The sequence below is a fragment of the Pyrgilauda ruficollis genome, unplaced genomic scaffold (assembly GCF_017590135.1).
Source record: "Pyrgilauda ruficollis isolate IOZ18807 unplaced genomic scaffold, ASM1759013v1 scaffold242, whole genome shotgun sequence".
NCBI classification, from domain to species: Eukaryota; Metazoa; Chordata; class Aves; order Passeriformes; family Passeridae; genus Pyrgilauda; species Pyrgilauda ruficollis.
In genome coordinates this window covers 244181-259978 of record NW_024523734.1, presented here as the reverse complement: position 1 = coordinate 259978, position 15798 = coordinate 244181, and the positions used below count along the sequence as shown (strand labels likewise).

General features: G+C 51.2%; 1 protein-coding gene across 1 annotated transcript in view; it reads right to left on the bottom strand.

Moving 5' to 3' along the window:
- Nucleotides 1-15798, bottom strand: part of LOC121355061 (SREBF chaperone) — a 36209-nt gene that overhangs the window by 8148 nt on the left and 12263 nt on the right. Inside the window, exons 4-11 of the mRNA XM_041470221.1 lie at nucleotides 7843-8063; nucleotides 6937-7042; nucleotides 5993-6169; nucleotides 4778-4890; nucleotides 4020-4114; nucleotides 3413-3511; nucleotides 2302-2714; nucleotides 726-887 (exon numbers count right to left, since the gene is read on the bottom strand). Of these exons, the coding sequence (XP_041326155.1) occupies nucleotides 726-887; nucleotides 2302-2714; nucleotides 3413-3511; nucleotides 4020-4114; nucleotides 4778-4890; nucleotides 5993-6169; nucleotides 6937-7042; nucleotides 7843-8063 (1386 nt within the window). The remainder of the gene's footprint in view (nucleotides 1-725; nucleotides 888-2301; nucleotides 2715-3412; nucleotides 3512-4019; nucleotides 4115-4777; nucleotides 4891-5992; nucleotides 6170-6936; nucleotides 7043-7842; nucleotides 8064-15798) is intronic.

The following is a 15798-nucleotide window of genomic DNA, read 5'->3' as shown; positions in this document are numbered from 1 at the left end:
GCCAGGATTACTCATGTGCTGGTCTGAATTTCTCAGCTGAGAAAGCTTTTCAACAAATTACAGAGATTTGTTGGAAATTAAGGGGGGGTTTAATGGGAAAATGACAATTTCCACATGATTTTGAGGCTTTTCAGGAAGGAAAGTAATGAGCAACTAAGATTTAAGAAAACACCAGCTGGGATGGGGATGGGACAATAGTGTGTTCAGCATGTGCAGATTCAGTCAGGGGTTGTGAGCTGTTCTCTCCACAGAGAGGGAAGCTCCTTGCACCAGAGTTTGATCTAACCCCCAATAAATAATTATCAAATTATATCCAGGTGGTGGCTGCCCCTGGATCCCTGGAAGTTGTCCATGCCAGGCTGGGCAGGGCTTGGAGCACCCTGGGATAGTGGAAGGTGTCCCTGCCAAGGCACAGAGTGGGACTGGATTAATTTTAAGGTCCCTTCTCACCCAAACCATTCTGGGGTTCTGTGAAATCACATTTAACCCCCCAAACTGACCTTCTGCCCTCACCACCCCGTGATCAGCCCCGTACTGCAGCAGGAGCCCTAAGGCTTCCGTGCACAGCCCATTCCTGCCCTCAGCTGATGGAAAACTGCCAGGATGCATCCATTTCCCTCTGCACTGGAGCATCCCCAGCACCCCGAGCCTTGGCAGCGAAGCCTCAGGAGCTCTCTGCCCTCGCAGAGGAGCAGCAGCCCCGGGGGCTGTGGCAGACACCTTACTTGTACAGGGTGACGTCCTGGTGGCCGCGGGGCGGCTCCGGCTGCGGGGCCGTGTCCACGAAGGGCTGGGAGCGCCGCGCCTCCTGCGGGTGCCGCATCTCCAGGGCCTCCTGGGGCTTCAGGTACAGCGTGACTGGGATGGCTGGCAGGATGCTGATGTACCTGAGGGGACAGGGGCAGCAGCTCAGCAGGGCACGAGGGGACAGGCACGAGGGGACAAAAAGCCCAGAAGTCGGGGCGCTTTCAGTGCGTAATGCAGGTGCTCTGAACCAAAGATCTCCTTGGAAATATTCTCCTTGGAGTTATTCCCCAGGTTCAAACCCTTCAAAGAGCCAACAGTGAAATGAAGTCTGATGAGATCAAGTGGATGCCATGAATTTAAGCCTGGTTTCCTGGGTGCTGCAGGCTGGGAGGTCTCACCAAGAAGCTCCTTCAGCTCAGCTGTCTCTTCCTCACGTGTACTATTTCCATCCCTTGCAGGTGATTGTATCAGACCATTGGGGAATTACTGAGGTTGCAAAAGCCCTCTGACACCATCAGGTCGACTGCTCCCCCTTGTGCTGCCAGGCCACAATTAACCTATGTCCCCAAACCCCACATCTGTAGGAATGTTCCCCCTGTTGACGGAGTGACCACATTATTCTTTGTTTGCTTAAAAAAGAAAAAAGCCCAGAAGTTTCTCTCCCCAGTTTGGTAAAAAGACACCTCATAGGACCTTTGGGACTTCACCTCAGACTTGGGGCTGCCAATTGGACAGAGGCCCAAAGATCCCACCTAGGTAATTCACTAAAAAAAAACAGAACAAAGGAAATAATCACTTTTGTAAAGTGTTGTAGCCCTTACACCTAGCTCAGGTTTTTCTCTGTAAGAGCTTTGTTATTTTACCTTTTATTAAACCTTTCTCTATTTCCAGCACAACCTCAGAAGCCATCCTGCTAATTTTAGACCATCCCAAGTAACAAAGCTATCTTGGGTGTAATGGGTTCCTCTCAGAGCTCATAAGACCTGGCTCAAAGAGTAACACATTACACATCCACATGTCTTTTAATCCCTCCAGGGATGGGGACTCCATCCCTGCCCTGGGCCACTGTGCCATGGCCAGAGAACCCTTCTGGGGAAGGAATTTTCCCAATATCCAACCTGAGCCTCCCCTGGAAACCCTTGAGGCCGTTCCCTCTCCTCCTGTCCCTGATCCCTGGGAGCAGAGCCTGACCCCACCTGGCTGTCCTCTCCTGTCAAGAGTTGTGCAGAGCCACAAGGTCCCCCCCGAGCCTCCATTTCTTCTTTTGCAAAATTTAAATCTTCCAGGATCAAGGAAGACACAAGACACCAAGAACACACAAGACCTGGGAGCACAGAGTGGAACAACCCTGACTGCCAGAGGAACAGCCCTGGAGGGTTTGTGAGCTCTGCCCACCCCAGGGGACCTGCTCAGCAGCTCCTGCCAAACACACCTGGAACGGGCCCCACGGAAGCAGGTTATGTGAGCTGGGAGCACGAAGCACAGAGCAAGACAAACCCTCGGGGCCAGCTGCCAGGTCCCAGTGCCAGTGGCACTCCACGCCAGCCCACTTGCCTCTTGGCCAGGGTGATGTTGTAGTAGCTGAAGAGGGCTGGCCAGTGCCTGAAGGACAGCTTCCTCCAGATCTCCTCATCCTCCGCTCCCCAGGTAACCTGTGCCTCCGTTGTTCCCAGCTCCGGCTGCCCCCTGCCCTCGGGGCCCCGGGCCCAGCCGTGCTGCTCGGGCTCCAGCCCCGCCTTCTGCTCCCGCGGCTGCGTCTGGTTCTCCAGCAGCTGCACGGGCTCCGAGGGGAACACGGACAGGTCGATCTTGGGGTCCCCGGCAGGCAGGACCCCTCCAGGAACGGGCATGGCGGGCAGGCCTGCGTCCCCCAGGGGACTCTGCTCGGTGACCTGGGACGTGAGGTAGGTGCGGAGCCCAGCAGGATCCGTGTACACCAGGATTCCGATCCAGATCACTGTCCCGGCCTGTGCAGGATGAGACAGCTGCCTTTAGTGCCACCTCCCTGTCCCCTGCCCGGGCAGGGACACCCTTCTCTCTGTCACTTTCAAGACATTTCCCCCTTAAACCTGTCCAGTGTCTCTCTCCCCATCTTCCTTGTGACTCCCTTCAGGTCCTGGAAGGCCACAAGTAGGTCTCTAAGCTTTCCTTCTCCAGGCTGTGTAATCCCAATTCTCTCAGCCCTTCCTCACAGCAGAGCTGCTCCATCCCTCTAGTGAACTTGGTGCCTCCTCTGGATTTGCTCCCACAGCTCCATGTTCTTCCTGAGAGTGTCTTTTCCCTCAAGTGTTCTGTTCCCAATCCCTGTGTGTGTAGCCAAGCCAAGTACAGAACCAGAACTGTAACAGCTCAGGATGAGAGGAAACAGCCTCAATCTGACCAGAGGAAGTTTAGGTTAAATATTAGGAAAAATTTCTTCCTGGAATGGGCTGTCCAGCCCCGGCCCAGCTGCCCAGAACAGGGGTGATGTCCCCATCCCTGGGGGCATTTAACAGCCACGTGGACGTGGCACTGGGGGACACGGTCAGCGGTGAGCACAGTGGTGGTGCTGGGGAGTGGTTAAAGGCCTTTCTGAGCTCAGTGGGTTTATGGTTCTGTTCTCTGCCTCTCTCAGGAGCGGGATGCTGGCTGTGCTGCCCTCCCCCCTGCCGTGCCCCCTGCCCACCTCCATGCGGCGGATGTCGATGGACAGCACCGTGGTGAAGAAGAACATCTGCAGGAAGAAGTCTGACACCAGCCCCACCACGGCGAAGAGGCAGAACTCCTGTGGGTGGGACAGGGATTAGCTCCCACTGCCCCTCAGAACGAGGGAACCCAGCAGTGCTTTACTGACAAACCCCCTGATCCAACTCTTGTGCTGGCTGAGTCCATGTGAGAACACAAGGTTTTTATTTATTTTAATTATTCTAATTCGCATGCTGTGTTCTTTTTGGCCACAATCCCTCTCTGCTCCCAGGGAACGAGGGACAGGACAAGAGGAAAAGGCCTCAGGTTGTGCCAGGGGAGATTTAGATTAGAAATTAGGGAAAATTTCTTCCCCAAAAGAGGCTATTAGGCATCGGAACTGCCCAGGGCAGGGGTGCCTGGAGGGACTGAACAGCTGTGTGGCTGTGGCACTGGGGGACCTGGGTTAGTGCTGGCCTTGCAGTGCTGGGGAACAGCTGGATTTGATGGTCTCCAAGGCTTTGCAGCCCAGCCAATTCCCTGACTCCGTGCCCCTGCTCCCTGCAGTGGCAGGCTCTGTCCTGCCAGCCCAGGGCAGCCCCACTCACCTGGATGGCCGGGACCAGGGTGAAGTATCCGATGAGGATGATCCCCAGCTCTGTTGCCATGTTCTTCATGATGGACCAGCTCTCATTGCTCAGGCCTGGGGAAGGGCAAGGACAGGTCAGGGGAGCCCCTTCACTGTGCCAGGCATGAACACAGCAAAAGGAGCAGCACTTCCCCTCTTTAAAACCAGGAATCTACAGGCAACAGCCCAAAAGGCTCTTCCAGGCTAAAATTCCTGAGTGCAAAGGCCCCCCCCAAGTTATGAGTCCTGTTTCCCATCTAGGATCCAAACCACTTGTATTTTCAAAACTAAAATCAGCGTCGCTCTAGAATCTCTTCTCCCTGATGTTTAGAAACAGCTTTGAAGATTGCAAATCCCATTTATCCATGGTGTGACCACACTTAAATCCTTCCACAAGCAGAGAGCATTTACAGAATGGAAAAGATAATTCTGTCTCACATTCAGGGGAATTTTGTAGGATTGTGTTCTGCACTTCTGACATCCATGACCTGAGGACAGTGCTCAGTATCCACACCAGGGTACTCTCCCCTACTAGTATTTTTTATATTTATTCAGCCTGTTTCAGTCAACAACCTCAAAAAGCAGTGCCCACAACAACAGCATTATGTTCTTGGAATTCAAAACCAAAGGCTGTACAAGTCACCTGGTTTCCTTCCCAGACCTGGATGAGACCACTGCCCCTCTCCCAGCCCCTGGCTCTCCCACTTTCCCTCTCTGCAGCCCCGAGCAGGAGCCCACCTTGGGCGATGCGCAGCTTCACCTCCAGGTCCACGGGCGTGGACACAACGGACTTGGTGAGGACCAGCACGTTCTCCAGGCCAATCACCACCACCAGGTATGGGAATATCTCCCTGGGGAAACAGAGGCACAGCTGAGGAGGGGATCCATGGGGAAAAAGAAGGGAAGGAGGCAGGTTTGGAGCAAACACACCCCTGGGAGTCGAGGTGAGGAGACCCCAGCCTGCAATCCCTTCTCTCAGTGTCACACTGCACAAGGAAGAGCTTTGTGTTTCCTCTGCCTTGGGCAGAAACCAGCATTTTTGCAAAGCTGCAGGAATTCCTGGGAAGTGCCCCTTGTGGAGCAGCACTAAATTAATCCTGGTGCTTCCCAGGGACAGAGCCCTGTGCTCTCCAGCCCTGGGTAGCAACAGGAACGGGTCTGGAACACCCTGAGGAACTGGGGGTGGGTGGTCACTCATCAGGGAGGGGCAGGGAGTGTGTCCCATCTCCTTTAAGGACCATCCCATTCCACCCCTGCCATGGCAGGGACACCTCCCACTGTCCCACCTGCTCCAAGCCCTGTCCAGCCTGGCCTTGGGCACTGCCAGGGATCCAGGGGCAGCAGGGTCTGAAATGCAGGCACTGCAGGACTCATGTCTGAAATGCAGGTACTGCAGGGCTCATGTCTGAAATGCAGGCACTGCAGTGCTCGTGTCTCAAATGCAGCTCCCACACCCTCCCAGGACAAGGTGGGACAGGGGACATTGCTGCTTCACAGCTCATGCCAGTCCCAGCACTGCACTGAGGTGGGAAGAACAAACTGAAATGTGGCCAGAGAGGTCTAAACCCACCAGCTCAGAACATGTCTGATAATGGATGAAACAAACTGGGAAAAAAGGCACTCCTGTGGCATCTAAGGGTGCCCAAGACAGAAAACACCTTGGAAGGTATCAAAGAATCATGGAATAGTTTGGGCTGGAAGGGACTTTAAAGAAGTCTATTCACTGTCCCAGGCCTTGGACACTTCCAGGGAACACCTCCAGCTGGGAGGTGGATCACAAGGAACAACAGCACCCTGGCTGAGGGGGCAATTGAGCAGGACTCAGGTGAACAGTTTTTGATTCTCTCCATGACAGTTCAGGGCAGAATTCCACCACCACCACCTCTCCTGCTGAAAGAGGTGATGTTACAGACCCCACGTGCAGCCCTGAGCCCACGCCCCGGTGCCCCAAACCTACGTGTGGAGAAGTAGATGTAGGCGAAGAGGATGATGTAGGTGGTGACGAGCGGGATGAGCTCGGCGATGCCGATCTCCTCCTTGAAGTGCACGTGCACCACGCTCTCCTCGCGCAGGCTGCAGTTGGGGCTGGGGTGCAGCAGCTTCAGGCGGGAGCGCAGGCTGCTCAGGAACCTGGGGACAGCAGCACATCACTCACCTTTCCCAAGAGAACAGCTGGCAGCTCCTGCGGGAGCCCAGCGCAGGGAGCTCCAGGGGTGGAGCGGCACAGCACGGCTCTCGCCAGGCCTCGCTCCCAAAGCTGCTCCTGGCTGGCCCTGCCACCCAGACCCTGATTTCTACAGAGGTCTGCTGGGCTGACTCACCAAAACTTTGTTTAAAGCAAAGGCTCGTTAACCACAGTCTGGGCCTGCGGGACAGAACACGCCACGGCCTCAAACACTCCCAGAATTTTCCCAGAATTACAGAATTCTGTGTAAAAATGGCTGGTGGAAGGTGCCACACAGTGGCCCTCAGGACTCAACGTTTTGGAAGAGCAAGTTTAAACTCCCGTGCTGCCAAATCCATCCCAGGCATCCCTTGGGGAATTCTGTGCAGCTCAGAGTCCTCAGATCCACTCAATCCCCGCCAGTTTGGCCAACACTGCCAAAGTGTTCCCACCAGTTGAAGCAATGCTCACTGGAAAGCAAAGCAGTCTCAGTACAAGGAACTGGGTCAAACCAGAGCCACTGGGACGTGGATGCCACAGGAACTCCCCCAGCAGCTCTGGATGCTACAGACCCTGCTTGTGAAGGGCAGCTGAGAACTGAGACTATTTTATTCCCATAAAACACAGCAAGTTTTCTCCCCAGAAAAGCACCTTCAGAGACGTGAGACACTCTAAACCACAGGGAAGTGGAGGGCAAAGGAAACACGAGGGAGGGGAAAGCAGCAGAGCTCACCTGGAGTCGTAGCGCTGCAGCCCCAGGGTGACGGTGTAGGACACCACGCGCCGCCGGTTGGACAGGCTGACCCCGCTGTACCTGCCAGGCAGCCCAAACAGCAGGTCTGCAGAGACAGGGGGACATCAGGGACAGGCTCACACAGGGCAGGGGACACTGGTGGCCCTGCCAGCAGCTCCAGCGGGAATGGCTGCTCTCATCCTGTAGGATATCCCGTGCTCTGGGGAGAGCCCATGGATGGGGTCACACCTGGAGCAGGCTCCAACCACTGTGAGCTCACACTCTGGGTGCTCAAAAATAGCCTTTAAAGCAAACTTCCTTCAGGGTTACAAACCCCTTTTCAGACACGTAATATTGCACATCACACGCTGCCAGCTCTCTGAGGTTCCAATAAAACCAAAGGATCCAACCTGCGTTTAAAGCAGCATTTCCTCTGGCATTATGGGACCACTAACAACCCCACACATGGTCACAGGGTTTCTTTATAACTAAGAGATAAAAACAGTTTTATGATATCCAGATAAAAATAGTTTTATGATATCCATTGTCAGCTCGGGCTGTGTGCAAGGAATTAGAACACACAAGGGAGCAGGATGAATGGTGATTTATCTGTGACAATGAGGCAGCCTTTGAGCATGACAGAGGGAAAAGCCAGGCTGGAGCACGTGCAGAGTGAGAGGAACAAAACCCTGCTATTTTTACCTGCAGAAAGAAGCCTGACTGAGTGATTTGTTCACTTCTCACAAATACAGATATGAAATGAGAGACAACAAAGACCGGGCAGCTTCGGCTGCTGGGAATGAAAAAATACTGCCCAAATTGGCACTATCAGCAATTCCAGTGCTGGAATTAGTCAAGATGGAATAACAATGAAGCTGTAGGCAACTCTCAGCTTCCCTGGCTCACCTTTGAGAGTGGCTGACGTCTGCAAGGTCTTTGGCTCATGCTGGTGGATGGTTTTGATGATATCTGGGTCGGCATTGAAGCGCTCGCGGTCGTTCTGCCAGAAGTTGCCCGGGGACAGCAGCAGGCAGCCGTGCTCTGGCAGCAGATTCCTTAGCTTCCTGAGGCCAGGCAGCAGGTCTGTCACCTGCAGACAAACCTCCTCCAGGCTCCTGACCCCGGAGCTGAAAGGCAAACACAGGCCTGTGGGACCCCACGCAGGCAAAGGCGAAGCGCTCGGAGAGGAGCGTCCCAGGGACCTGCAGCAGCTGTGGCTGCTCTTCCTCCTCACAGCTGGGAGCAGGAGCTGGGGCTGCCTGCAACTGTGAACAGCCTCCAGAGCTCCATCAGCATTCCTGGGGGCTGCCTGCCCCCACAGCTCTCGCTCCTCATCTGTCTCTGGTACCACACTTTCACTTTTACACTTCAGACACTTCCACTCGACAGAGAAACTCTCTCTGGAATTCCTCCAGACCTCAAATCCCTCTCTGCACCTCTCTCCACACATGCAGTGGATGTTTCACAGGAGTCCTGCGCAGCCTTCCTGCGGTGGGTCCTTTGAGGTGCTCTAAAATGCACCCAGGATTCAATGTCTGCACCCGGGGTGGTGTTTCCCCAAGTGCCCTGCACTGCGTGGAAAGGAGCATTTCCTGAGAGGTTCAGAGCTGCACACAGGTGTAACTGGAATGAACTGGAACCTGTGCCTGGCATCATCCTCAGCAAGCACCAATTCAAGTAACACTCAGCCTGGGTGCACAACAGGCCCTGGTGGGAGGTGTCCTGGGTTGTAAGGTAAGTGTGTGTTCTATTTCCACCTGTCACAGCTGGGGCAGTCATCCTCTGTCCATGGGGCAGTTTTCTTTATCTCTTCCACAACCAGTCCTCCCTCCAGGAGACCTCTGCTGTTCATGGGCCATTAATTAATAATTATCTCCCGTTCATGGCCAGTGAGTGTCCCTGCATGGCTGATCAAATTCCAACATCCATGGGGAGATGCTGCACCCAGGGGAGGAGCCAAGCATTCCTACCTGGATACAATCTGAGATTTGGGATGCCCCAGCAGCTTTCTCCTGCCCTGCATTCCCAAGGAGCAGCTTTCTCCTGCCCTGCATTCCCAAGGAGCAGCTTTCTCCTGCCCTGCATTCCCAGAGGAGCAGCTTTCTCCTGCCCTGCATTCCCAAGGAGCAGCTTTCTCCCAAAACAGAAACCTTCTGTACATTTCCCTGGACAGCCTCTAACATTTTTAATTGACACTGGAGCTCAGACCTCTTAAATTACTCCCAAGGATGCTAACAAGCTAAACTTAGGTTTTAAAAATAGAGAAGTTCATTTAAATGGCTTTAATGGAAAAAGTATTCTCTGTTACACCTCCAAAGTGTGTTTATGGTTACCTGGGGAAAGGGGAATGACTTCACACACAACTGTGATGGCAGATCATGAAGAAAACATTTTAGGATATGACATTCTTAAAGGGAAACTTTGCAATTACCAACCAGGGATCTTTGGTCCTTTGGACCCAGAGTAGGGTAGGAGAATCAGTCTCTTAAAAAGGGCTCCAGTTTTACCTGTTTCTAACATTAAAGAGCACCCTGTGCCTCCTGCAGCCAAACAAAGGATTAACGAAGTAATTAAAGATTGAGAACAAAGGGCCATTATATCTAGGATGCATTCACAATTCCCTGTTTGACAGGTGATAAAAGAAGACAGGAGCTGGCATTTAGCAACTGATTATCAAAGGCTGACACAGAACCACTCCCTGCAGCAGGTCCAAATATTGCAAAGCTCACTGCTCCTCTGCAGGCAGCTGCACACAAAGGGAGGCAGCCTGGCACAGAAAAGATGGTTTGGATGCTCCCAGTCCAGGAAGAAGACAAACCCAAACCTGCACTCACTGGGGAAGGAACAACCACCTTCAGCTGCCTGCCTCAGGGATTTATGCACTCAGCCAGCACAGCACACAACTCTTCAGCTGAACTCCAACAAATCAGGCAGGGATACAGATTTACCCATAAATTGGTAGGAGGTGAGGAGGAAAGTGCAGTGAGAACAGCACAGGACATCCAGAACAGATTAAATGGGGAGGGGATAGAAGTGCCCTCAGCTAAGAGCCCAGGCCCCTCTAAAGAGGTGGAATCCCTGAGAACCTGGGGGTAGCAGGCCAAGCTGTAATTCCAGAAGAAACAAAATCAGATGCTGTATCTAGCCCCACTACTGAAAAGGAGCCTCAAAAGATACTTTGGGATACTGCAGAAATCATATTGCTGGATTTTCTATAACAGCAAGACCCTTGTGCACATTAATGAGGAAAATCCAAATCTGGGAATGGCTGGACAGCCACAAGCAGGCTTTGCAAACACTGACAGAAGAGTTAAAAGCATCATTCCCTTGGGCCAGCTCATCCCAGTGATCCTGTAACAGCTGAATGGGATTTTGCTGAGCAGGGGACTTAGTGTAACGTGTTCCAGAAAGGGCCACACGGACTCAGACAACTATTAGGGTTCAGTTCCACAGCATTTAAAGATACTGGAAAGAGAAACACTGCCTGGGAAAAAGGATTATTGTCCCTGACCTGAGCTCTTGAGCAAGCAGAAAAAATTCAACAGGCAAGGACCTTTCAGTCTGTGGGCCAGAGCTAAGAAGGGCAGTGATACAGAGGGTGGCAGTGCACAAGGGGGGTGTCTCAGGGGGCACAGATCAAAGGGATGGCACTGCAGGGCCTGAGACCCTACAGAATCAGAGCTGGGGCTCGGGTCAGCTGGACAACAGCTGTAATCTGGTGCTGCCCTGGCTGCCCCTGCACTCACTGGAGATGTGTGGCTCCCTGGGGCCTCAGCCAAGGCAGGGATGGGCAGGGGAGGTGCAGGGCACCTCTGAGCACTGAAACAGGAGAGGGAGCACTGGGAGGAGGAACCAGAAGTGCACAAGTGGAGAGCTACAGGCTGTACTGCTGGCAGTAAAGGAAACAAAGACAATCTGTGTGGGTTCCTCCACCCCTGGGCTGGTGCCACAGTGGTTGTGGCAGGGGGAAGCACTGCACTGGCAACGGAGGGAAAATGTGGCTGTTGTGTTAATTAAAGGGATGGGACTACCACCAGACCAATAATGATTTGTTGCTTAGATAACATCAGTCTCAAAGGCTATGACAGCAAGCACACGGTTATGGTGTAGGATGATCACAAGTTCTTTGTTACAAGACAGCAATAACTTTCTAATCCAATGGACAGTTCCACAGAGCACGTTTTGCTGTTCTAACCTGCCACTTTCACTTTTTCCTACTGCAACGTGGGCACTTTTGCCCAATGAGATCTGATTACACATACACAAATATGTCTCTATTATATATCTAAACTCTCAGCTTATTCTGCTACAATCACATTGCTACATTATAAAACCCTTCATTATCTTATCTAATACAGTTTCTTACTTACTTCAGGCCCATTCTTACTTGTAACTACAGAAACATAAGTTTCTGATTTCTCTGTTCAGTGTCTGTTTGTACCAGCTCTGCTCAGAGTGACCAGGGACACACCTCACCTGGGCACGACTGGCCCAAAAAAGAAGGTGTTAAGATAACACACCTTATTATCCCCAAGCAAATGGCACCGTGGGGAGTGCCAGTGGTTTGCTAAAGCAGTGCCTTAGGCCACGTCAGTCTGGCTGGGATAAAAGGTCAACTTGTGTTATGTCAGATAACACATTTATTATAATAAATACCACCATTTATTATATTTATTATAATAACTGATATCAGACATAATAAGTACAATAAATCAATCAATAAATAATTTTTATATTATTTTATGTGTGTTTATATATGTAGTATCTTTATCTACATCAATACAAGTGAAATTACTTGTTTGGGCTGTCCTCAGCTACCATGAACAGTCTGGACTTAATGCTATACCTTGTCACTGTAACTTTTTTTTACCAGTAATCATCATATATCTGTATCTACATCTATATCTACGTGAAAAATGCATATTATATGATTGGCTCTTTGCAAATATTAAAATGAATACTGTATGTGTTATGTTGGAAAATTATGCTCTATTAATCTCTTTTAAGTAGTGCTTTATTAATATCTTTTAAGTAGTGTGATAAATATAATTTTTAGGCTGTAGCATAACAGTAAAATAGAAACTATGTGATGTAAGATACTTTTTGTAACCAGCTCAAGGAATGGAAAAGATAACCAAGAAATTCTTTGTACAGAGATAACAGCAACAGACACCAAGATCCCAAGAGAAGAATTATTGCCTCCTTATTGGGAAAAACCAGACTTTGAAGGACCAAGAAAACTGATTTACAAGATGGGGGGGGAAGCTGAAATTAAGCAGAAACACCCTGGTTTGAAGGGAATGTTTGAATCATGTATGAGCTCTATGAATATCCAACGGGCTATTGCTTTTAAGGGGTAACCCTTTGTTAGCAAGGTGTGCTTTGTGGCAGAGTGCCAGGCACCCTGATGTCTGCAATTCTTTCTTACTTGTTTGGGCTGTCCTCAGCTACCATGAACAGTCTGGATTTAATGCTATACCTTGTCACTGTAACTTTTTTTTACCAGTAATCATCATATATCTGTATCTACATCTATATCTGTGTGAAAAATGCGTATTATATGATTGGCTCTTTGCAAATATTAAAATTAATACTGTATGTGTTATGTTGGAAAATTATGCTCTATTAATCTCTTTTAAGTAGTGCTTTATTAATATCTTTTAAGTAGTGTGATAAATATAATTTTTAGGCTGTAGCATAACATTAAAAGAGAAACTATGTGATGTAAGATACTTTTTGTAACCAGCTCAAGGAATGGAAAAGATAACCAAGAAATTCTTTGTACAGAGATAACAGCAACAGACACCAAGATCCCAAGAGAAGAATTATTGCCTCCTTATTGGGAAAAACCAGACTTTGAAGGACCAAGAAAACTGATTTACAAGATGGGGGGGGAAGCTGAAATTAAGCAGAAACACCCTGGTTTGAAGGGAATGTTTGAATCATGTATGAGCTCTATGAATATGCAATGGGCTATTGCTTTTAAGGGGTAACCCTTTGTTAGCAAGGTGTGCTTTGTGGCAGAGTGCCAGGCACCCTGATGTCTGCAATGCTTTCCTTTTTATTGTCTATTATTGTCCTAATTTTCATTACTATTTTCATTACTATTTTATTACTATTAAACTTCTAGAATTTCAACACGAGTGAACGGTGTTCTTCACAATCTGTATACACACACATATATAAATATAATAAATAACTGATATGGACCAAAGGGTCTCACGAGCTCTCCTGAGCCACGTGTCTCTCTGAACAGCCCCAAGAGACAAAACTGATGATTTCAGGACAACTGACAGGGAAAGCCAGTCATGCTGAGGTTAGCCCAGCCTGGGATGGTGCCTGTGGCTCGGAGGGCAAAGGAGCCCCGGAGTTCGGTGCTGTGGGCTCTGTTTGGGGGCTGTGGGCTCTGTTTGGGGGCTGTGGGCTCTGTTTGGGGGCTGTGGGTTCAGTTTGGGGGCTGTGGGCTCTGTTTGGGGGCTGTGGGTTCTGTTTGGGGGCTGTGGGCTCTGTTTGGGGGCTGTGGGCTCTGACCCCATGTTCTGTGGGTTCTGACCTGATGTTTGGGTGGCTCTGGGTTCTGACCCAGTGTGCGGGTGTCTGTGTGTGCTGTCTGGGTGTCCGTGTGTCCTGTCCGGGTGTCTGTGTGTCCTGTCCGGGTGTCTGTGTGCTCTGTCCGTGTGTCCGTGTGTTCAGTCCGTGTGTCCGTGTATCCTGTCCGGGTGTCCGTGTGCTCTGTCCGTGTGTCCGTGTGTTCAGTCCGTGTGTCCGTGTATCCTGTCCGGGTGTCCGTGTGTCCTGTCCGTGTGTCTGTGTGTCCTGTCCGTGTGTCTGTGTGCCCTCAGGCCGCGGGCAGCCCCGGTGCAGACCCCGCTCCGCTGCCCCGCTCCCAACAGCGCAGCGCCCCCGCGTGGCGGCGGCCGGAACAGCGCCGTGCGCCGCCAGGGCCGAACCGCGGGAACGGCGCGGGAACGGCGCGGGAACGGCGCGGGAACGGCGCGGGAACGGCGCGGGAACGAACGGCGCGGGAACGAACGGCGCGGGAACGAACGGCGCGGGAACGGCGCGGGCCTGGGCCCGGGCCGGGCACCGCACCGGCTCCCCGGGCCGGGCACCGCACGGGCACCGCTCTCCGGGCCGGGCTCTCCGCAAGGCTGGGCACGCACACCCGCAGGAAGCTGCCTGTGCATCCCCTCGGGCAGCCAGGGAGGCCGTGGGAGTCACTGGCACTCCAGGGGAATAAAGGCAGCTCGGACAGAGCACCCTCCGGGCAGGGACTGACCCAGCGGCTGCAGCTGCACACGCTGAGGAGCTCCGGAGCGACCACCACTGCATGGTTACACTCACAACAACGCCTTCAGCTGCACAGCACCCCGATCTGCCAGCCATCCCAACAGCGACTGCAAAGGGAGCAGGGCTGGTTCTCCTCCAACACAGCACACTCAGAACCAACAGCGCCTGAGCCTTGCAAGAGAAATTCCCACCTACAGCTCCTGCAAGCTGTGACACTGTCAGCAACAGCAACTGCTGGATTTGTTCTGCGTTTCCTGCTCATTTCATGAAAATATTTGGATGGCAATTCCACACCAAACATATTTTCCAGCGGCCTTCCTCCAGCTGGAGTGATGCTCCTTCTGGAAGGAATGACAGCCCAGATCCACACAGTGCTAAAATCCTGGTCAGTATTTGAGCTTTCAATTGTTTGCATTAATATTTGCTTATGGTCTGTCCCAGTAGTGCTGTAGCTCACAGTGTATGTGAGCTATTGCTTCAGAATCTCGTGTCTTCACTCTGGTTGTCACAGGGAGCGGAGAAGATTTCCCCCTGAATGGAACTTGAATTTTCGTATGGTTCTGGAATCAGTTTTGTGCACCTCTTCCCATCTCCTCAGGGTAAGATATAAAATTCCCCATTGCAGCAGGGGGAACAATTTGAGTTTCATTCCAGCTGTGATCCCCCTGGGGCTAAAACCAGATTGTTCTGTAGTACATACACATTTGGTCAGGTGATTGCAGAACTGTCTGACACTTGACATGGTGAGCAAGGACACGTGAAATGCTGAACTTCACTGAGGAACACTGCACTGAGAACCGTGAATGGAGTGAAGGGAGTCACTGACCCATCACTGAACTCCTCCAATCACTGCAACTGAAAAATTAACTCCAGGAACTTTTCTGGGATCCTCATCTGCATCCCATCTCTCCTATGATTTTAACACTCTAAGGGTGGGGAACATCCTGATCTACTCAGACTGGTAACAATACAAGTGAAATCACTTGTCTGGGTTGTCCTCAGCCACCATGAACACTCTGGACTTAATGCTATACCTTGTCACTGTAACTTTTTTTTATCAGTAATCATTATATATCTATATCTACCTGTCTATCCTATCTATCTGTCTGTGTGTCTATCCTATCTATCTGTCTGTGTGTCTATCCTATCTATCTGTCTGTCTGTCTGTCTATCTCTCTCTCTCTCTCTCCTGAGCAGGGACACTGCTTTGCCTTGTGGTTACTCCAGGGGCTGAGGAAGGCCCCTGAACTCCTCCCCGTGTCCATGGGCAGCTCCACCTGACTCCCAATCCATGCTGGCTCCTTTGCCAGATTTAACACAGGCTGTGCTGTAACCTACTGGCACTTCTTCACTTTTCTACTGGGGAGATACTCTGATTAAATCATCCATCTGTTATTTCCTGTCTGTGTAATAAATAATTCACTTTATAAAGACACCTCATTTGCCTTCACCAGAACGTGTGGGCCAGAGGGAGTCCTTAAATTTAAACTGCTGCCAAAATCTGAGGCTAAGGCCTGCCTGGCTCTGGCTCTGCACTCTCAGGAAGGTGCTTCCAGATGGCAAATGAACTGA